This window comes from Ambystoma mexicanum, chromosome 10, assembly GCF_040938575.1.
Source record: "Ambystoma mexicanum isolate Mex_15411 chromosome 10, UKY_AmexF1_1, whole genome shotgun sequence".
NCBI lineage: Eukaryota > Metazoa > Chordata > Amphibia > Caudata > Ambystomatidae > Ambystoma > Ambystoma mexicanum.
Genome location: NC_090932.1, coordinates 1,493,746,718 through 1,493,769,460, shown reverse-complemented (window position 1 = coordinate 1,493,769,460; position 22,743 = coordinate 1,493,746,718). Strand labels below are relative to the sequence as shown.

The window sequence follows — 22,743 nt, the reverse complement described above, 5'->3', positions numbered from 1 at the left end:
TGTTTAATGTGTTCCCCTTTTGAACCCTTGCACACTTGTCCATTAAGGTTAACATTGAAAACGGCTTTCCTGGTGGCTTTGACATCTGCAAGAAGAGTGAGCGAATTGCAGGCACGGTCTTCTGGGCTACCCTATACTGTGTTCCACAGGGACAGAGTGGTATTGAGGGTTAAACCCTCACTTTTGCCAAAAGTTGTCTGATTTCCATTTAAATCAGAAAATGTTTCTGCCCGCGTTCTATCCTTCACCTCATCCCAGTAAGGAGGAGGAAAGATTGCATAGACTGAATCCGAGAAGAGCTCTAAGCTTTTACTTTTCTAGGCTTTCCAAGTTTATAGTGGATAATCAACTTTTCATTGGTTACACCGGAAGAAAATTGGGTCAATCAGTGTCAAAACAAACCCTATCACATTGTATTGTGCTTTGCATTTCAGAATGCTACAGATTGGCTGGCAAAGACCCACCGGAAGGCTTAAAGGCCCATTCCACCAGAGGCATAGCCTCTTCCACAGCCGTTCAAAGAGGTGTTCCCATAAAATCTATTTGTGAAGCAGCAACTCGGTTATCGCTGCACACTTTTTTTCTAAATTCTATAGTCCTGGATGCTTCCCAGTCTAAGGAGCTTGCTTTCAGTAAAGCAGTGCTATATTCGGCCATATAATAATGATCTACTCCCTCTGGAGAGCTTTGTACACTGCTTTGAGAGTCTATCTAAGATCAGGAATACATTGGAGGACACAATCCATTTGAAGGAAGTTACTTACCAACTGGTAACGTTCTTTCGACTGGATGTTCCTCCAATGTATTCATCATCGCCCTCCCATCCTACCCCTCTGTAGATTTTCTGGGTTATTGCCACTTCAACTCTCGCAAGGCTGGCACCTGGCTACCTACACTATCATACAACAAAGCAAGACGAGGAAAAACGGAACGGAGGCCAACGGGTGCCGCGCATGCTACTTGTATACCCGATGACGTCACACTCGACAGAGGTCTCCGAGGGACCTCGACTTGAGGACACCGTCGCACGTACCCTCTGCCGAGGAAAACCTTTCTGAAGCAGCTGAAGCTGGATGCAATGCATCTAAGACGAGGAATATGTTGGAGGAACATCCAGTCGAAAGAACGTTACCAGTTGGTAAGTAACTTGTTCTTCTATCTGTCGTCCTACGTGAATTTGTGTGACTTGAACATAATGTTGCATAGAACAAATGTTCATACAGGCCAACAAAATGGCCCAAGGGCATGCGCTAAATATCTTGCATGTAGGGCCACAATAGTAGGCACAAATGCTACCCTGAATGGAGGAATACAATTGACGGCCAATAAGAGCATACAACACAAAGGTGCTGAATGCAACTCTCCACAACAGCCACAGACCACATGCAGAGACGACGCGTGTATAATTTTCCTAATGGTCTAATGCAATTGACCAGAATGGAATTGAACAGCCAGTACATACAACATGCACATGTAGCCAACATGTACTTGTAGGCGATAGATATATTTTATACATAAAATATCTATTATTCTGATGTTTGTTAATCTGCTTAGAATCACATGCTGTGCATATGTCCGACATCCAGTGGTCACTGCAGAGTATTGCATTTTGTTTTTCGCAGTCGAAAAGGGGACGTCGACAAGGTGTGTCTAACACTATCCCTATAGTGACGTGTGTTGTACCCACAATCCCTCACGCATCGAGGTCCCTCAGATTTTCTTCCGCCCAGCTACTAGTCGCCTTTATGCAGAGCTCCTCAAGAGACATTGCCAAATAGTTTCTTCGACCTTTGGTCGTTTGTTATTAATATCAATAACGTAGATCCCTCCCTCGACGCAGAGCTGTTTCTCCGCCGAGCAAGATCTTCAACGGAAGGACGAGCGGAGGGGATCTTTCGGCGCTGCCGAACACGTGGCCTGGCCTCGCCGGCCATACACAGTAGGGAGAGTGGGGTTGTGTGGTCTTTTCTTTCTCTTTAAGAATGCCTTTCTCTCTCCCCTCCCTCTCTTTCGAGGTCGTTGTCACACTTCTTGCCCTCAGCTATGGAGAGGACGCCATTTAGGTTTTGCCCGCTTTGCAAGGGTAAATGTACTTGGAAGGATAAGCACAAACGGTGCAACCGTTGCTTACCCCTCGATCACCAGGACGGCTATGCGGCCTGTAAATTACTAAAGCCCAAAACTCTAAAAGATCGCAGGGTCAAAAGGTGGGCGGCCTACGCCATGTCTAGGCCTGACTCCTCGCCTGCTGCCGCCGCCGAATGTGACGAGGACAGGGACTACACGGCCCCCGTAACGGAGGTTGTAGACCTCTCAAAGGAGCGTTCACGCTCCTCGTCCGTCCCCGGCCCCGACAAGCCCGGCTCACGCCCAGCTTATGGGGATGAACACCCCAGCGACAAGGACGCACATGGAAAAACACCAAAGCACATACCCCTCCAGCACGCATTTGTCGAAGACGAAGGCAGCCATAGCGCCAACGGGGGTGCTGGGCCCAGCCCTCCCCACCACCGCGACAGGCGACTGGGCATTCTAAAAATAAGGGCGCTAACACCAAAACCTCCGGTGACCAGCATCATAAGAGCACTCACGTTGCCAGCAAGGACTTGACGAGCAAGGACTCGACTTTACATAGCGCGACGGCGACCGATCCCTCTGAAGAGAGAATAGCAGTAGCAGTATAGCCATCAGGTCTACTTAAACTACACCAGTCAGGAACCCTTCGCCTGTTGATGATCAACCCACCTTCAATGCACTGCTGTAGAAGGCAGCAGCACATTTTGAAATTGAAACTGGGTAGGTCACCCCAGACACCGATTTTGTGGAGAGGATTATCAAAGAAAAACCCCCCACTAGCCAAATTATCCCCATCTTCGCCTCAGTTAAGAGACGTATTACCCCTTCTCTGTCCACTCCTGCACTGGTGAGAGGGGTCAATCCGAGGATTGAGAAACTGTTCTCTCCCTCTCAATCAGACCCATTATATATTAAGGGTCACTCAATCCCGGACTCCCTGGTCGTGACCAACGCCAGGAAAAGGGCCGGAGTCCCACTATCTACCAGTGAGGCACCCCCAGATAAAGAGGGGAAGAAACTTTATGCCCTAGCTAAGAGAATCACCACCTCTGCAGCATTCTCTACCAGAATTGCCAATAATAACACACTATTGGCAAGCTACGCTGATGCTCAATGGAAAAAGCTTAAACAGGGCATTGAAGAAGCTCCCGAACCCTAAAGAACTCGTTTGCTGGCTACAGTTAACGAGGGCTCTCTGGTCAACCAAAGCATCGCCAAGAATACCCTCGATGCAGCAGAGACGGCTGGCCGTACTTTGGTACAAGGAATTTTGCTGAAGCGTCCCGTCTGGCTTCGCAATTCCAGGTTTAAGGCAGGAACACAAGCGTGCCTTATTAATAAGCCCATAGAGGAGTCCAATCTCTTTGGGAAAGCAGTTGATGACACGCTGGAGAACGCAAAGAAAGAATTTGACACAATAAAGACCTTAGACCAAATTTCAAAACCCCCTAACAGGCGGGGATTTGGTAATAAGCGCTTTTTTCGTGCCAACGCCAGCAATAAAACCAACTGTATTCTTCCAGCAACTACCAAGGAAATAGTGGCCAGTACAATCAAAGGGGTCAACGCCGTAGCAAAGGGAGAGGCCGGGGTTCCACCCCCAGAGGCTCCCAAGCCACCAACACCACCAAGTGACGCAAAGATTTGCATCCGCTCCCATGCAATGCAGGTCGGAGGCCGGTTAACATCCTTTCTTCCTGCAAGGGAGGGAATAACATCAGACCGCTGGGTGCTTTCCACCGTAGCCCGCGGCTACTGTATAGAGTTCAACAGTTCCCCAACATACAGACCCCCGAGGGGACGACGCATGACACCAGAACACCTCGCCATCCTTCTCCAAGAAGTGGACCAACTGCTGGAAAAAGGAGCCATAGAGGTCGTGCCTCTATCTCAGGTAACGGAAGGTATTTATTTAGTGTACTTCCTTGTACCCAAAAAGGATCTAACCATGCGCCCTGTATTACATCTGCGCCCAGCGAACAAGTTTGTCAAACCCCAAAAGTTTTGTATTGTGACCTTACAGGAGGTGATCCCACTGCTATCACAGGGAGATTACATGGCGACACTGGACATGAAAGATGCATACTTTCATATTTTAAAGTTGCCAGTGCACAGAAAATACCTCAGGCTCATGATAGAGGGCAAACACTACCAGTTCAGAGTGCTACCCTTCGGCATAGCATCTACTCCAAGGGTATTCACAAGGTACTGGCGGTGGCAGCGGCCCACCTGTGCAGGTTATCCATCCCAGTATACCCTTACCTCGACGACTGGCTCATAACAGGGGACTCTTATGGACATGCTTCTCAAACACCCAAAAGACTGTAGACCTTTTGTTCCAGCTGGGTTTCTCCATCAACGAGAAAAAGTCCAGCTTTGACCCAAGTCAAACAATTCCTAGGGGCTCTAATTTGAACAAAGGACGGCCTCGTCTTCCCCTCCGAGAGGGTCCAAAACATGCTGTTTCAGATCCCCCAATATGTGGCAGGTCGAGAGGTGACGGTGCGCAAAGCGATGCGCTTGCTAGGAATGATGGCGTTGTGTATTTATTTGGTACCTCGCGCGCCTGCTCCCAATGCAAGAGTGGCTCAACAGCCAGTGGTGTCAGACCAGCGGACAATGGGACGATCTAGTGGTGGTCTTGCAGGCCTTGGTTCTCTCGCTACGGTGGTGGACAAAGGAAAACCTGATAGGGAAACCTTTTTCCACACCTGCGGTGGAGGCCACTCTAACCACGGACGCATCCCTCACAGGATGGGGGGGGGGGGCTCACCTATCTCATCAGACTGCTCACGGAGTGTGGACTCCGAGCGTAGCATCCAAGCACATAAACCTACTGGAGCTACTGGCTGTGTTCCAAGCACTAAAAGCCTTCCAAGAACACCTACAAGGGAAGACGGTGATGGTCCTTACAGACAGCACCACAGCCATGTCCTACATCAACAAGCAGGGGGGCACCCACTCTCCAGGACTGTCCAAGCTGTCCCAGAATATATGGAAGTGGGCTCTCAGACACATGTTCCTACTGTCACAACATGTACCAGGGGAACTCAATCTGCTAGCAGACGAGCCCAGCAGAGACTTCCCCCTGCCCGAAGAGTACGAATGGCGATTGCACGAGGACATCGTCTTAGACGTCTAGACGCAATGGGGATTCCCCGAAATAGACCTGTTTGCAACTCTGGAGAACTCACAATGCCAAAGTTACGCCTCCAGGTACCCCCAGAACCAGTCCAAGGGGAACGGTCTGTCGATTCAATGGTCAGGGAAATTTGTTTAAGCTTTTCCACCCCCCACTCCCCCCCCATCCCCCGCCCCCCCCCGACTCCCCTTCTCAACAAAGTTGTGCACAAGATGCACCAGGAACAAGTTACCATGATACTAGTGGCCCCGATGTGGGCCCGGCAGCCATGGTTCGCTCACTTGATGGAGATGTCCCTATCTCCTCCCCTGCCCACACAACATGCTGTCACAGGACAAGGGCAGGACACTGCATCCATGCCCTCAGAACATGAACTTAGCAGCCTGGCTCCTGAGATCATAGAATTTTGACATCTACAACTCCTGCAGAGATGTATGGACATCCTCAGGGAAGCCAGAAAACCTAATACTCGCCACTGGTATTCTAGCAAGTGGAGAAGATTTGTCATCTTGTGTAGAGGAAAGAGCATGGACCCGGTTGACTGCTCTCCCACACATATTGTTCTGTACCTGACCCATTTATTGGATTCAGGTCTAGTGTTCAATTCCATTAAAGTCCACCTGGCGGCACTTTCTGCATACACCACTTACCAACTTAGTGTCGTGGTGGAAGATCCCAGTTATCAAGGCCTTCATGGAGGGGGTAAAGAGAATACACCCTCAGATAGCTAACCCAGCTCCCGGATGGGACTTAAATGTGGTACTTACCAGACTCATGGGCTCGCCATTTGAAGCCATGCACAAGGCAACTCTTAAGGACCTCACTCTTAAGACTGCTTTCCTAATAGCTTTCACCTCCATTAGGAGAGTAAGTGAACTAGAGACTTTCAGTTCGAGACCCCTTCGTAACAGTTCACAAAGATAAGGTGGTTCTACGCACACACCCAAGGTTTGCACCGAAATTCATCTCGAAATTCCATGTAAACCAGTCAATAGAACTACCAACTTTCCTTCAAAACCCTTCCAACTTGGGAGAAAAAAGTCTGCATACACTGGATGTACGCAGAGCTGTCATGTTCTACATGGAAAGAACCAGGCCACTAAGAAAGACTAATCAGTTCTTTGTCTCGGTGGCAGCAGGAAGAGGAGGAGATGCAGTCTCAAAGTCCACTATATCTAGATGGATTGTTCAATGCATCACTCTGTTACACTCTTGCTAAGAGAGAACTACCCTTCAAGCCAAGAGCACATTCTACTCGAGGCACTGGGGCATCCATTGCATTCATTGCAAATGTTTCCCTTGAGTCCATCTGCAAAGCGGCTACCTGGAGTTCTGTGCACACCTTTACAAAACACTGTCTAGATGCACACTCTAGATCTGACTCGCAGGTGGGACAGGCAGGATTAAGACATCTTTTCTCTACTGTTCCTTCTCATAACCCACCGCCAACTTCGGGTACTGCTCGCTAGTCTATGTACAGCATGTGATTCTAAGCAGATTAACAAACATCAGAAGACAATGCATTACTTACCGTAAAAGCATTTCTGATGGTTGTATCTGCTTAGATTCACAGGCGTCCGCCCTTCCTCCCCGCTCGGATGGAAGGAACATAGACACCTTTCTACATCTCTCTCTTTTCTGTACTCACTCACGTATAGAAGGCTCCCTCAGGGCAGAAAAAAGACAAACTGAGGGACCTCGACGTGTGAGGGATTGTGGGTACAACGCACGTCACTATAGGTATAGTGTTACAGACACGCCTTGTTGACGTCCCCTTTTCGACTACGAGAAACAAAATGCAATACTCCGCAGTGACCACTGGATGTCGGACCTATGCTCAGCATGTGAATCTAAGCAGATACAACCATCAGAAATGCTTTTACGGTAAGTAATGAATTGTCATACGTGCTCAGAATGTACTTATTACTCTCATGTAGCACCCAAATCCAGACGTATCGCCACATTTAATGCACCTAGTATTGTAATTTCGGCAATACAAATGAACATGCATATCCATATCACAATGGGCGCATAAAAAAAATCTGTGAAAATATTTTTCAAGTGTTTCCATTGTTGCTTCTTAATGTGAAGTATTCAAGGATTGGGAGTATCGATGTTAACGTGCAAACACTTCTACCAAATGAAGTATTTCCTTACTATCCAGCCCTTTGCTTTACAAAATTAATCTAACTTGCATTAAGCCTTTTTGTTGTAACACTCGTTTAATTATTTTATATCTATGATATAGTGAGTCTTGCTCAATAATAATGTTCAGGTTTAATTAGTAGTGCGATGTAAGTTGAATTTGTGTATTGAACGTTTTCCATTTGGGCAGTTTACTTCAGCATTGTCAAAACCAACCTTCAAATACCAATTTCAATTTTTCATAGCGAGTGTCTTAACTTTATAAAAAGTATTTTACACTAATGTAGCCTGTTGTGAAATGGTGAACCATTGTGATATATCTTCAGCTGTTGAAAGGGTATAGCCACACGTGTTTGAGTTAACAGTGAAAAAAGAACCCTAGTTGGTACAACCAAATTGGGAAGTAAGCAAGCATGATGTCCATTACCGAACTGCTTTGAAGCCTGTAGAAAGATGATCTGAGCAGTAAAGAATCTAGTGACATACTGTGAAGGTTCAAACTGATGTTGATCCTGAAGTGCATCACCAGTTTAAAGTGTTTCATGAGAGAAGTTAACTTTGTTGCAGCATTATTACAAGTGCTGTTCCATTGTATTGCAGCTTAAATGTGAATAGTTAGTAACAAGACTAGAAATTGCAGGCATGGCATGGAGCACAAGACTCCTGTTTTCAATTCTTGTGTGTAAAATGGACTTTCAATTGATGTAGCCCTCCCGCAGGTGTGTAGGCATTGAAATAAATGTGCACTGCCTTAACTTTTCCCTGCATTATATTTTTACAAGCAGTTAGAACTGTGTATTTTGGAAGCTTGTTTGACTTCTTATCACATTAATGAATGGTAAAATAAATTGCACTTTGCACTGTACTGGTTGACCATTGAGCTGCTTATCAACCTTTCCTTTACTTCAAGAAATGGTATAGTGTTGAGCAAGGCTACTTTTTTTTATTTTTTTAAAAAAAATGTTTTTAATACTGCTGGTGTCATAGGAAGGAGTATTCTTTTTGTTCCTATTAGCTAAAACTACTGTAGAAAAGTGTGCATAGATAAATCTGCTGTCAACATAATCTGATCATTTTTGTAGGTGAGGATGGTGTCTTGCATCCAGTATGAGGGGGATAGGGGCTAAATCGACAAGTATAGTTTTTAGGGTGTGGCTGAAAAATAAAATAGTTAGAGTCCATCGGATAGGAGGCGTGATGCGGGTAAATATCCTGGTTTCGAATGCATTGTGTACGGCAACGTATTCCACATCTTTGACATGTAATGTCCACAGCTGTGTACATTACATGCCAGATATGGAATATGTTGGGGGGGGGGGGGGGGGATCATCCAATCGAAAGAACGTTGCCAGTTGGTAAGTAACCTGTTCTTCTAGAACCAGGTTGAAAACAATTTCACAAATGGATGTGCCTCTGATTCCACCCCTGTGAGCATGTTGGCGATGTTTACCTTGGCTGGAAGACTTTTGGGGCCTTAGAGGTGCAGGGAAGACATTTTGAAGCAGATGCTGGCATAAAGGCAAACTTAATGACGTAATATTAAAGTGATGCAGTTGGTGAGACTATCTACATCTAAGATACGATGGGGATTAGGGTGACAGAGTGGATTTTGTCGCATAATCGGTGGTAAATATAATTGCTAACGTCTTGCCTGCCTTTTAATCTCTTGCTCCCTTATTTATCGCTGTACATCCATCACACCATATCTTACTCGCCAAGAGTCCTCACTAGCTAATGGCGAGTGCTGATTTTGAGGCCTGACTTAATTACCTTGGCAGTCCTGCGGGCTGGTCTTTGCCATGGACTAAATATACAAGATGGGAGTAGTTAGGTTTTTTCTTCTGACTCCATTGTAGTTTTACGCGTTTCCATATACACTTGAAATTGTTCAACTATTTCATTGAGAATAGACGTGAAACATGGGGATCTCTGATCTTCACTCCTAAGGTTACTAATGTTCTTCACAACATATCAGTATTGTCTGTTGATGCCCATACTAACTCTTTTTGTTGCACTATTTTCCTGAAAGAACCAACTTCTTCTTAAAACAGGCAAGAAGACGTGAGAAACATTTTAGAAAACACAAGTCTGAGGACGAAAAAGAACATTTCGCTGAAAAAGGAAGGGAGAGGTTAAGCTCATCTGAAAATGGGGAGGAGAAACATAAGCGCAAAGAAAAAAAATCTGCTCGCTGCAAAAGTAATTCAAGATCACGATCACGTGAAAAGTAAGACTACTTATTTCTCAGTTTGTTGCAGTACTAGAACTTGTTTTCCTTGCCTAATATTTTTTGTTGCTGTTGATGTGTTTGTTAGTAAACCGCTTTAAATTGAGAAGTAAATAATGCCATTATTTCCTTCATCTTTGCTTCTTTTGAGGTACAATTCCAGACCATACAGGATCAAGCCACTGTAGTCCCCACCCGCTTCATCCACTTCATCCCCCCAAAAAACACTGCAACCATAGATTTCTGCCTACATCCGTAACCACAGAAATCTCTCCAGTTATGTAGAAGAATTACTCATTTACCTATCCTCTTTGCTCCATAGTTGTGGGATGTCCCAAGGAACAGGGAATGGATTTGAGCCGAGCAGCAGTAAGATTTGTTTGTTTTTTAATTTTATTTTCTCAACACTTTCCTTGTTATCCTCTGCTCTGCCCAACCGTCGGACCATTTCATTAGGACTTTATTTTGATCAGTGAGCATTGGGAGGGGTCAGAAATGTGAGGCATACCACATTGTAAAGTTTTCTCAACAAATGCCATTTTTTTGTTTTTTATATATAGCTCAAAGGTTGGATAAATGCCTCACTGACGAAGATTGTTTGCCTAAAATACTAAAGGGAACACTGTAACAAAGGACATATGTCCCTCACACTTATACATAGAACAAATGAGCTTGGAAATATATGGCAGTTCAAAACAAGAATGCTTAGATTCACACTCTAACCAAAAGTCTCTCTTGATAACCTGGACGAATTCCCTTTCCCCAGACTTGTTAAACTCACTCAGTATGAATCATTCCGCATCGTGGAGCACGATATTCTGACAAAGAGAAAAATTAAAATGTTAGCCACATTTGATCAGACCTTTAGGCATGTCTGCCCATGTCAACAGCTTGGTAGCAGCATCGGCCTACTATTACACTTCTTTCGCACATTCGCCCTTGTTTGTCCCAAAAGGGTTGCAAAACCATTGCTGGAGCGATTTATCTCCTCAAACGATTACTGTGGCTCTTACAGGAGTAGGAACATCTGAACTTGCTAGACTCCAAGTGATGCAGAATAGCATCAATAAAGCGATCATGGGTTTACAAAAGTACGCTCATGTGTCGGAGGTGAGGAGAAAATTGCACTGGCTTCCCATTGCAGAGAGGATAGAGTTTAGGTTGCTTACCGTCACTTACAAAGCTCTCAATGGATCCTTTTACTTCCTATATCTCGAATAGACTGACAAATAAACCTGTGGCGCGCATCCTTCGCTCAAATAACAAAAAATCTGGAAATTCCTAAAACATCACTGGAAATGGTTAGAAGGGGTGCTTTTTGGGCTGCTGCTCTGGAAAAATTGAATGCTGTACCATCAGATGTTAGAAACTGTCACTAGATGCCTTTAAGAAAAAAACTCAACTCATCTATTCAAATAAGGGGTTCTGATTAGTCCTCTGTAAACTAACTGGCACAGACTATCCTCGGTGCCTGTATGCCTCCGGGCCACTTTGGATGTGCCGAACAAATAACCTAATGTTTAATCGTGATTCTGCTTAATAGTTTGGTAAAAGGAACACACAGAAATCGTGATTTGAAACAATGTTCCAGTATAGGTGATGCAACATTAACTAGTCAACAAGTTCCAGCTTAAAGTATACAAGGCTTTTCTTCCTCTTTGTACGTTTTTCTACATCAATCGCAACAACAATAGTCTTCGTCAGGATGATTTTTGCCACTCTAACTTCCACGGAAAAAGTTGTTTGCAACACCTTTAATTATCTCTTCTGTTAGCATCAAAACATGTCGCACTTCAACTTCAGTCTGGTCTACTCCCATACCAGACTTACTTCATAGGTTTGCCATCAGGGTATACTCCCCTGCCCAAACAGAATTTCACAACACAATGCTTTTGTGGTCTAGGTCAGCTGACAAAAGGTTCACAACAATGTCGTAGTCTAACAGCATCAATACTTCTAAAAACCTTTCATGGAAAACAAGATTGACATTGATGCTCTTTTATTACTTTTCTGTAATGATGCTCCTCTCCCTCTGGGTATCCTTTCTCAGAAGGGCAGCCTTGTTTTACCACTCTAGGTCCCCCACTACTCAAATAACCAATGACTGACGGGGATGAGATCTCCTCTTGCTTCTCCCTGGATTTTGACAAGGAGTGTTTATCCTAGCGTATACCATATGCTGCAAAAAGTATGGATAACAAGCCCCAGACTTCTTCCTGCATTAAACCTTTTTCAGCTGTTGTGGATAGAGGCTTGATTGTATTAGCCTTGCTCTTGGCTTGGGCAATGCTTGTTATCAACTGTCGACAGTTACTCCCTTGGGTTGTTGGGGATTTGCACAGACTCTCACCTTCAACATTACTATCATTTGGCTTTGATGTAATATACTGTAACGTGAAGGCTGTAAGCACACTTCTGCGACCAGCCCACTTACCATAATCCCCTCCACACTCCTGCTCCCAGTTTCGAACTTTGTGCTGTATCAATTAACTCTTGCCAGAGACAGAAGTCAAGCATAAAATTTAGCATTTATTTAAAATATGCAGACAAACTAAACAGCAATATTAGTGAAATGGGAAGAATAAAATGCAAGTTAAATCAGATATTTAGAACAGTCTCATCTCTCATTCCTTTAAGCCAATGCCCACAGACCCAGTTTAGCTTAAACCGGCTTCCCTCATCTCTCTCGATGGCACCCCTCTGGTCAGTCATTGACCCCACTCCCTGCGTCCTCCTACTCCGGTCACCCCTTAAGTGAGAACGTGTCAAGTAAGGTTGCGTCTTCGGGGCAGATCAAAACCTGGGCACCTCCACACGTTCTGTACACGTACGTGGCAGAGTCTGTCCCGAGAAACATGTGCACATTTTTATAGGTAGGTCTGTCAGAGGTATGGAAGTGTCTAGAACCTTCATGCTGTGCAAGCATGTTTTTGATGTGTGAGGCAGGCATTGTATCACAAGTAAGGACACAGACACAAAAGTGCAAGTTTCAACACCTTTATCAAGTTTGAATGGGGTTGGAGACTTCAGAACTGTCCCTAATGCTATAATCGGAGTAGTCTTGACCAACAAAGTTAAATACAATGGTCCAAGTCAGTCAAAGAAAGGACAAGTCTGTGAGAAACCTGTACTTGCCCTCATGCTTCACAATAACGAAATGTGGGGAAATGGATAAAAATAAAGTGTAAAAGAATGTCAAAATGACAATGAAAGTGGCTCACCACTCCCTTCCCCAAGTTCAGTTGACATGGGTTCTTAAAAAGTTCTTTCAAGGTGGATAGTATGCACAGGTCAAAGATTTCCCACAAGTCTGTTAGGCTTCTGCCGCCTATTTCAATGTCAGTTCAACATGCATCAGTTCTTTTCAATTGATTCTTCCGGGCTTCCTCACTTGGCTTCATAATGCTCAAACAGAAGTTCTTTCAAAGGCTGCACTTTCCCATCTTTAACCACTGGTCCGGCAGGATAGCTTGGGCCAACGTGTTCCCCTGGGAAACAAGACGACGTGGAGCAACACAGGTTTGTTCCCCGGTTCTGTGCTTGGAAACCTCTGGGTATTAAGCGCTTTTATAAATAACCAATTACAATGGCTGAAACACTTTCCAGCTAAACTATTCCGCTTCACAGAGCTTGGGGAGAACTCCCTTCCCCAACCTTTGTACTTCACTTTCACAATGCTCACCTGTCAGAAACCTTCGCAACCGTATATGATCACCCACATGCGTGACCATTCTGACTTCTCAATTGCCGTGCCTCTTGCACTTGGTTTCTCAGAACGGGCCCACTGTCACTCTGTTCCTAGTTTCACAAAACTATCAGTTCTTTTTAGCCTTTCGGGATCTCTGCACACTTTCCCTCGTGCCCCTTTCCATCAATGGCTTTCAACACATTTTGCTTTCATTATTCACTGTTCTGTTATCGTTCAAGAAGTGTTTAACAACGTTCCGTCTCACACAGCACTGCTCTGTTACTTTGTTTCTCATCGGCTCCCCCGCCGGCTAAATACATTCAAGCTTTTAGTCTGATGTCTTTATCCCTCAACATGTAGCCTTGTGTGTAACACTGTAGCTTTCCACCGTCGTATGTATCACAAACCAGGCTCTCCCTTTCTTTGAACTCGCCTGCTACGATTGCTTTTGCGCGTCCTTCAGTTTTTAACTCCTCGAGGACCGGGTGTTCCCCCATCTACCCCTCAGACACTCCTGGGGAGCCTTGCGCCCCTGGGGAGAAAATGAGCAGTTTACTGGCGCATGGAGGAAAGGGATTAGCGGGTTCTCTGCTCCCTTTTCTGAAATCTCCCGGCTTCTTGGACACACGGCTCCCTCGTCACGCTTTCTCTTGCCTCAACTTGCAGCATGTCAGCGTCCTGTTTTCCCTGGCATGGTTCACGGCAGCTCTCTCAAAGCTGCTCATCCGTTTTGCTATCCGGCTTGCCTTCATTCTTGGCCCCTGTTTCGCTCGGTGTCCTTCTGTGCTACACCTTTTATATTTTGGGAAATGGCCCATGAGTTTCAGGTGTGAGAGATTGGGGCAGAGTGCCTGGCCTTATTAGTGGAATAAGGCCAGTGCATGTTACTAGTGGTAATCTTCCTAGTATCAGTATGTGGGTAACTCAGTAGGGAAAGGGAATGATGGGAGTTGTAGTGTTCCCTAGGGATTGTGGGTAAATCAGTTAAATTACTGTCAGGAAAAGAGGAAACTTGGGGGTGGGGGAGGTAATGCGCTTGATTCCCTGTTTGTGTACACCTTCTCTTCATCTCAGCACCTGTTGTAAATGGGGAGGGGGAAACAGCACAGTAATGACAATATCCCAGAAAGGCTGAGGGAGAAGTAGGGTGATGGATAACTGGAAAGGGGGATACTATGTCTCGTCCATGGTACTCCCATTGGAACAACACCGTTGGAATCTGAGAGTGACGGACCTTCCCTGGCCACCTGAACAGAGTAATCTCGGATTGTACATGGGAGAATACCCCTAGGTTTCACAGATGGAATAATCCAATTCCGCACTGACCCAACCTGCTCTCAGCGCTCCCTCCATGGTTGGGAAAGTGATTCTTAGGAATGTAGTCTTATCAGCACCTGCTTGGGCCGGTCTGCAACCGATCTGTGCCCAGCAATGCTTCAACTTTGCTCCCCTTTCCAACGACACCTCCCTCGATCTGAACAGCACAATAGTGCCTCAGAAGGGAGAAAATGAAGGAAACGTTCCTTCTGTTTGCACCACGGCAGCCGGAATGGCTGCTGCAGTGAAATTTACTTTGTTTCACTTCAGCGCGCATTACGTGTGCTGACGTGAAACCTGAAGGAAATCCAACCCCCGGGCTGTGAGGAGGCACCTCCCCCTCACATAGCCCGGGGGTTGGATTTAATTTTTGTGCGATCCCTGCTTTGCACGGATCGCACAAATAAGAATGCCATAAGGGACAAGCTATCTCATCCTTGGCACTATGAACATAATGTCAAGGAGGAGATTGGCATTTAAAAGGTTAAAATAAGAAAACACTGCATAGGTTGCTGTTATGAAGGATTTCTTTTTGCTGAGTACCCTCCATATACCTCAATGGGACACCCTACATTTTGCTATTGTGTTGAACCTTTTACTGCATTTTCAAGGTAGCAGAATCCTTTCTGCTCCACTTACCTTTCTAAGCTCCTCTGTTTTGGGGCCACTGGTCAGGCCCTATGGCTACCAGCAGAGGAGAATTCTATTCTCCATAGTAAAGTTCTCAGTTTAGTTTTCCTGCACGCATCAGCCTCAAGTACGATCGATGGGGATATTTTGTGGCCCTGTATCTTTGTTTTTAATAACTTCGTGGTTACTTGCAGATGTGCACAGGATGAGCTGGTGGCAGTGGAAAATGTTATGTTTGAGCCTTGTGGATCTGCTTAGATGACATTGTATGCAAAGGCCAACATCTAGTGGTTGTTGCGGAGTATTACGCATCAAGGTCCCTCAGATTGTGTTTTTCCGCCAACACTCTGGCGAACGTTGCGGAGTGCCTTCTTTCTTGCTAACGCCTTTGACTATACAAGTTTCAATTTAGACTTCTTTCTTTCCTTTTGACTGCTGTACCACTGCAAGATCTTCGGAGATGGCATTTGAGAACGAATTAATAGTCGTCAATTACTTGTACTGTCTCGACAAACTTTGACTGCGACCTACCTAGGCCTCGATGGGCCTCGGCCTTCACAGTGGGGGGAGGTCCTAACTTAATTTTCTTTAGAGAATGCCTGTTTGAATATTTTTTTCTTCGCCGGGTTGTCATCTTTCTGTATTATGGAAAATACACATTTTTTAAAATGTTGTCCTTCCTGTAATGGGATGTTTCCCTGAAGGACACACAAAAGGTGTGTGACCTGTCTCCCAAGGGACCACCCTGAAAAACCTTGCAGGTCTTGCAGATTAGTTTGGGCCAAGACATTAAAGGATCGCGCCATGCAGGCCGAAGCCACTCTGATGTGGAGGGAGCGTCCAGCAATGGCAGCATATGCGTCCTAAGTGACGCAGAGGGTGATCGGTGCGTGCGAGTCCCTGACTCCATCAGGCAGGCCAGCTGTCTGGCTGCAGATACTACACCCGGCAATTCAAGCACCCTTACTGCACGCCACACAAAGCACATGCCCCGCGGATGTCAGTCGGCCCCTTTGTCGGCCATTGAGGCACACGCACTGTCAAAGGGAAGGTCCTCCAAGTTGTCCCTGTCCTCTGGGCCACCGCACTCGCTGCATGACACCCTCACAAACCAGACGTCAAGTATGTTTCTGACCCCATGAATAAATCAGACTTTAGAGCGCCCGAGAACGTGCGTTCAAAGACGCGTCAGCGGCCCTTTCCACTATCTCCAAAATGAGACCGTATTAAAAAAACATGTCCCGGACACAATCAGTAAGTCCAAGGTGTCGCAAAACCCGATCTTCCTCTGAATCCTCTGCTTAAAGATCTAAGGATGCTTCTATCTCCAGGGACACCCTTTCAGGGGCCATGCAACATGGCCCTCTACATCAGAGAGTAGCCCTACACCCTCTGGTTTCTCTAGCTACGCCCAATGGATCCCAGAAAGGTTTGACAAGTTAATGCAAAGAATATCATGCTTTATAGACTTCTTTAACTGCCACCCTGATGAACTTTCCAGCCTTCAAGGACCCTCACAAGAGGAGGCAGCTAAAGATCAACCTGCTGCCAAAAAGAAAAACATGATTAGACATCGCTCTCGGCCAGCACCTCGCAGAACACTTCCCAGGATCTTTACTGTATTGCCACTTCAGCCTCTCAAGATCCTGGTTCACAATGGTATCGAGGAGACCGATATGATTCTGACTAGTATTATGACGACAATGACGTCTACATCATACAATCTCCAGACCATCATTACCAACCTGTGGCTGACTCTCCTGTAGATAATCGGTTACAGTACAATGAGCTCCTCCTAAAAGCTGCAGAACATTTCAAAATGGGTTAAAAAGGGGCATAGGTGGATCAAGAATTTGTAGAAGATATCCTTGGGGATACAAATTCTGCACCACAGTTCATACCCCTCCTGCAGTCAATTCAGAGGAGCATTCAGCCTTCTAAATCATGGGTCAACTGAAGCCTGACTCTCGTTACCACCACAAGAAAGAGGGCAGGCGTGCCTTTAACCTCTGCTGCAGCCCCTTCTTATAAAGAAATTAAAGATTTAAACAATAGGCAGGAAAGTAGCTTCCTCGGCTGGATACCAAGCAAGAATCGCAAATAACACCACTCTTGGCTAGTTACAACTGCCATAAATTGGACGGAATGCTACAACAAATTGACACCGTCCCAGAGCCATTGAAATCACATCTCTGAGGATAAGCAAGGGGTCAACTGCATCCTGAAAAATAACCTGGACGCCGCAGATAATGCGCGCCGTATAATAGCAGAAGGCACTCTTAAACGCTGTGCCTGGTTAAGACCATCCGGCTTTAAACTGGCTTTAAAAAGGCCAACCTGTATTGTGACGGGGACGACTCTGGGGATTTGTAGTCGAACCAGTTCAGGTACCAGTAACAGGCAGTCTAAGCAAAGTTCTTCAGAGGTGGTGAGCTTGTAAAGGGTCCACAATGAGTTCCCACAATGGGAATTGCAGGTTACACTTGGACGGGATGTATAAAAATACTATTAATTTTTATTGGCCAAACACTATAGAACAATGACTACTGGCAAGTAGAGTTCTCCCGCATGGGGTCTGGCATGGATTCACATGCTCGTGAATATACCCTATCAGACCGGGAATCCTCAGTAAAAGATAACAGTTTTGCTTACAAACTGTCTTTCTCCTATAAACCAATTGCTGAGCTCTGGTTCATACTGCCCTCTCCCTAAGCCCCTCCTTTGGCAGCCATCTTCAGATTTTTACTGCACATTCAAGTGTTGGGAGTCCTCGTGTTTTGCTCTGAGCTTTTCTAAGTTTATTTTTTCAATAAAGTTTTTGCATTTTTGTCAAATATCGCCCGTGTGCTTTTTCGTTCGTTTGACCAGCAAACATGGATATGTTGTTCAGGGTTTTTAAACGACACTCAAGGCCAAGAATCGTCGAGTTTCAGCGAAGATTCCAGAAGGCCATCAGGCCTACACTGCATGCCGGACCATGTCGCAGGAGGTGGGAGGGAGGCTCCCTCTTAAAGCTCTGCTCCAGCTGCGGATTGAGTAATGTGTTTGTGGAGGACAAACATTCCCAGCGCCTGTACTGTCTCCATCTGGACCACAGGGAAGCAGATTGTGAAATATGCCTTGGTTTCTTCAAGCGCACCGTCAAGGATCGTCATAGTAGGTTGGTGGCGTTGCTCAACGTCCAGTCCTCTACCCTGTATGGCAAGCAGTGGCATGCCTCACCCAGGATCAGCCGATCCGAGGAGCGGGCTTCTAAGTCCTTTGAGGGCGCGCCATCTGTGGAGGCCCACGACGAGATCAAGCACCATGTCCGTTTCCGTTGGGGTCGCTGCGCAAGCGGGTCCTTCGACGGGCAGGGCGCACTCATCTTCACTGTCTGCCTCCACCTCCTCCTCGAAGAGTAAATTGGCTAACCCAGGGAAGCTGCGGGAGAAGCCGGAGAAGGCCAAGGTGCAGGGAAAGTGTCTGACTTGCCTCTGAAGGCCCATGTGGTCCAGGCAAAGTCATCCTCGACAATCGAGCTAGTGGCGGCCGCCCTCTCAAATGCGAAAGGGGGCGGTGCCCAGAGTGGCACTCCCACATCGGCCAAGCTGGTGGAGAAAACGCTGGAGAAGAGGATGCCATCCCTAAACCTGAGACCAACCCCTTAGGACGCAAAAATGGAGGGATGTGGGGGTGTGGAGGCTTCAACCTTGCTCCAGGGCATGTATATTTCTTCCATAGACGAGGAGGACCTGGTGTCTGTCACATGGTCCCGGAGGACGTGGGAAACAACGCCGAGGGGGACTAGGTGGACGCTGGGCCTAGCAATAATCCCCCCAACAATTCCAGCCCCCCCATACAGCACCCCCCCCCAACACCCCCCAATCCAGCTGGACATCCTTTCAACACTCCACACATTGGAGAAGGATGCCGGCTGCACCAGGCCCGCCACCGGCTAAGAGAAAACTGCACCCTACGACGCCTCATTAACCGCTGCACATGCCCTCCCCCGATAAGGATTAAAGGGATGGACACAACGGTTACGGACGACAGCGTTTCTCTGCCACCAGTGGCTTATCCCCCCCCCGACGAAGTGGGGTCGTGCCACGCCATAGACACCCCGTGCGTCTGAGCTCTTCCAGCTGACCCCAGAAGAGACCAAGAAGGAAGGCTTCCTTAACCAATGACATGAGGCCAAGAGGAGGACCCTTCTAGTGGTGCTTCTCCTGTACGGCGTTTGGGATGAGGTCCTGGCACTGATGAGAAACTCGGCCTCAGCCCCAGCGTAGAGGGAAACGCTGCAAAAGAAGTTCCGGGTGCTGGAGTCTGCACGCAAGTGCCTACGGTCGCAACCCTCCCTGGACTCTGTGGCCTCGGTGGCTACGAGGAAGAAGTCTTCTAATCCCTAATATTCAGCCTCAGTTCTCCTGGACAGCGAGGGGAAGAAATTGGACTCTGTGGGTAGGAACGTGATCTACTCGACCGGGACAGTTAAGGCAGCGAATGCGCTTGCCATCCTGGCCAGATACAGCAAAGAGCTGTGGTATAAAATGGCCCCACTGCTGGAATTTCTCCCAGACGGACTGGTCGAGGTGCTGGAGATCCTCCAGGATGGCTGTTAGGCAAGATTGTATGCAGTACCCTTTGGGTGCACTACAATAACCTTGACCTCCTGGCAATAGCGACCCAATCTTTGGTATACGTCTGAACTACACAGGTTGGTAATGTGGCTGTGCAGCCAGGCTTATCTCAAGAGGGGTTAATGTGAGCAGTAATGTTGTGACAGAGTTTCACAGTATTAGTTATTCAAATAAACACACGTGTTTCTTGATAAAACATCTATTTATTTCAGTCAGTTGTATAAGCCTTCTTCAAAAGGGAGCAACTTGTATTACACTTCAAAACACACTGTTTCTCTAAATCAGATGATACCCATTAGGGATGGCACAGACACTTCATACACCCTCGGGTGTCTTAAATAGCTAGGACACTGTGGACATTAATAAATCACTGGTACGTTTAGAGCAATACTGAGTTTGGTGTAAACAATGGAGAGGATTAAAACAAAGGTTAACAATTCACAAACGGGTAAGTACTTTTCTAAACCTTCCAATGTCAAATAAGTTTATCTCTTTTCTGAGGAAAAGATAAAGCACAGGGCCAAAGGGAAGAAGAGTCTCTCGGAGCCTGGACAGCCAATGTTAATTGCACAGTGTCTAGGGGAGTGGAAGATAATCTATGCAGGTAGGTAAGAAATCTTGCACAATGTTTTTAGAAATGTTTGTAGAAAATAGAACACTTGAAGGGCCACAAGCTGGAAAGCTTGTGAGGGGCAAAGCTTTAGCAACTCTGCAAGGTAACCAAGACAGGTCTCAACTGAGAGCAAGTAAGGCTACACTACAAGAGGCAAGTTCTTGGACTTAAAAGTACTTCTGGTTAGAAGAAATTAATCCAGCTGGCTTCTGTTCCTGTACAGCTCTGCAGATCCTGTCCTGAGCCTCAGTTGTGGGGACAAGAGGGAGGACGTCTGGGGACTCCTGCTCTGCAATGGGAAGGTCAGTGGCTGCAAAGGGCAAACTTCAATTCAGCGGTCTTTCTGTGTTTCAGCTTGCGTCTGACAGCAAATGGCTACACTGCGGTGCTAGGATACCACTCTGAACTTTCCTCGTATCTGGGGTACAGCACTCTGTTGAAGTGGCTCAGGCTTGGTCAGTCCTGCTTAGGGAAGTCCGGAGGATCTTCTTGGCGCTCTAGTCCGACTTAAAAGCAACACACACAATCTGTTCCTCTCAGTACAGCCAGCTCTGAGACGATGTCCAGACGAGCTTACTTTTGAGTTGATTGGTCCCACCAACAAGAGGGGAGAAGTCGTCCTTGCAGGGCTGCTCTAGTCTAGGTGAATTAAGAGCTTCAGCACAGCAGCAGGGCTTCACCGGGCAAAACAACAGTCCAGGAGCTGCAGCAGGCGTCTCTTCCAAGTTCTTCTTTGGATTCCTTAGTCCAGTGGTCGACTCTGCCTTCCAAGCCAAAAAGCCTTGCCTTTTATGCAGGTTTCTCCCTTTCATTCTAGACTAGCTGTCAATCACACCGCAGGGTGGCTGTCGTTGCCAGGCAGCCAGCCGGCCTGTCAACTTTGGGTGCATTCCTGTAACTTAAGCACATGGGGTGTCGAGCACCGCCCTCACTTCTGCCAGACATACGCGGCTTCACTCGTGAATCCCGTCAAAGGCAAAACTAACAAAGGGACCAAACCTGGTTTGGCACGCAGAGTAAATATTGAGAAGGACCTTTCCAATAAGAAAAGAAGACCGGGGCCATTTTGACAAAATGGGCACCTACAAGTGCTTTACTGCAGCTGCGAACGCAGCCCGCGGTAAAAACACACAATAGTAGGAAAAAGTAAACCACTGCTACCAGCCATTAATTGTAGGAAGTGTAACATAAAAATGTTACATGCGAAACTAGACAAAGGGGATATTAAGTAATCCCTCCAGCACCCTATTGTAAGTTAGTGTGTGCTGAATCTAGAAAGTTACAAATGTCAGTAGTTTCACCAAGAGCAGTTATTTAAACCTTTGGGAAATCTTAAGAGACCTCACTGTGCCGCTGCACTGAAGGTGCTGTGTGTCACAATGTAAAGATGCCTATGGAGTTTGTCAGACTGCAAAGTTAAAAGAGAAACCGAATCTAAATCACAATAAAAATACAAGTGAGAAAAAGGGCTCACACTCTCCTGGTTAGGAATCAAAAGTCCTGAAGGCCCGCAAAAGAGCTGGGGGGTCTCTAAGGGTAGAAGGGAATTGGCACATTTCTGAGAATTATCCCTAACCAGGGCGTAGTGGCATCGAATCTTGCCATCACTGTGGCCCTGGACATGGCAACGCGTGGTTCCGACAGATGGGGGAACGGTGTCTGCCTCAGTCGTCGTGGCTGGCTTGTGACAACCGCTTTGGGAAGGCTGTCGCCGAGTCGCTGCAAGCCATGAAGACTGACACAGAGACAGCTTGTGCTCTTGGCACGCTTCAGCAACAACGTCATTCTTTTCGTGCCTCAGAAGGGAAATCCGGCAGGTCGTCAAAGGGATTTGGCGGGGGATCTACTTTGTTCCTCTAGCCCTCCCTTTCCACGACTCGGGAGGCCAACAGGGGCCGTTCCAAGGCTTTCAGAGGTGGCAGACGTCTTTCCCAAGGCAGCATGCAGGCCACGAAAAAAGATTGAACCGGCCAGGACGTCGGCCCACCACCTTTGCACCCCAGTGGGAGGCCGGCTGGCGGGCTTCGTCAGCGAGTAGGAAAAGATCTCCACCGACCGATGGGTGCTGGATGCTCTCGCCCACAGGCACACTAGAATTCCAGCACAAGTGTCCGCAGATACCACCAGTGGCCTGGCAGGATCAGCACACGCCTCAGCTCCTGCAGGAATTACAGGCCATGAACAGAAAAGTGGCGATAGAGCTGGGTGCAAAGCGGCTCTGGGGCTCGGAGTCTGCTCCAGATACTTCTTGGTAAAGAAGACGACCAGGGGCTGGAGGCCCAT

The 22,743-nt window shown here is 46.8% G+C and overlaps 1 protein-coding gene across 4 annotated transcripts in view; it reads left to right on the top strand.

The window, feature by feature from the left end:
* RSRC2 (arginine and serine rich coiled-coil 2) overlaps positions 1 to 22,743 on the top strand; it is a 373,088-nt gene that overhangs the window by 90,292 nt on the left and 260,053 nt on the right. For 3 of the 4 annotated variants that reach the window (XM_069619623.1, XM_069619624.1, XM_069619625.1), the window contains exon 4: positions 9,415 to 9,590. In XM_069619623.1, coding sequence (XP_069475724.1) covers positions 9,415 to 9,590 — 176 coding nt within the window. Of the gene's footprint in view, positions 1 to 9,392; positions 9,591 to 22,743 lie in introns of all 4 variants that reach the window. The other variant, XM_069619626.1, reaches the window with a different exon arrangement.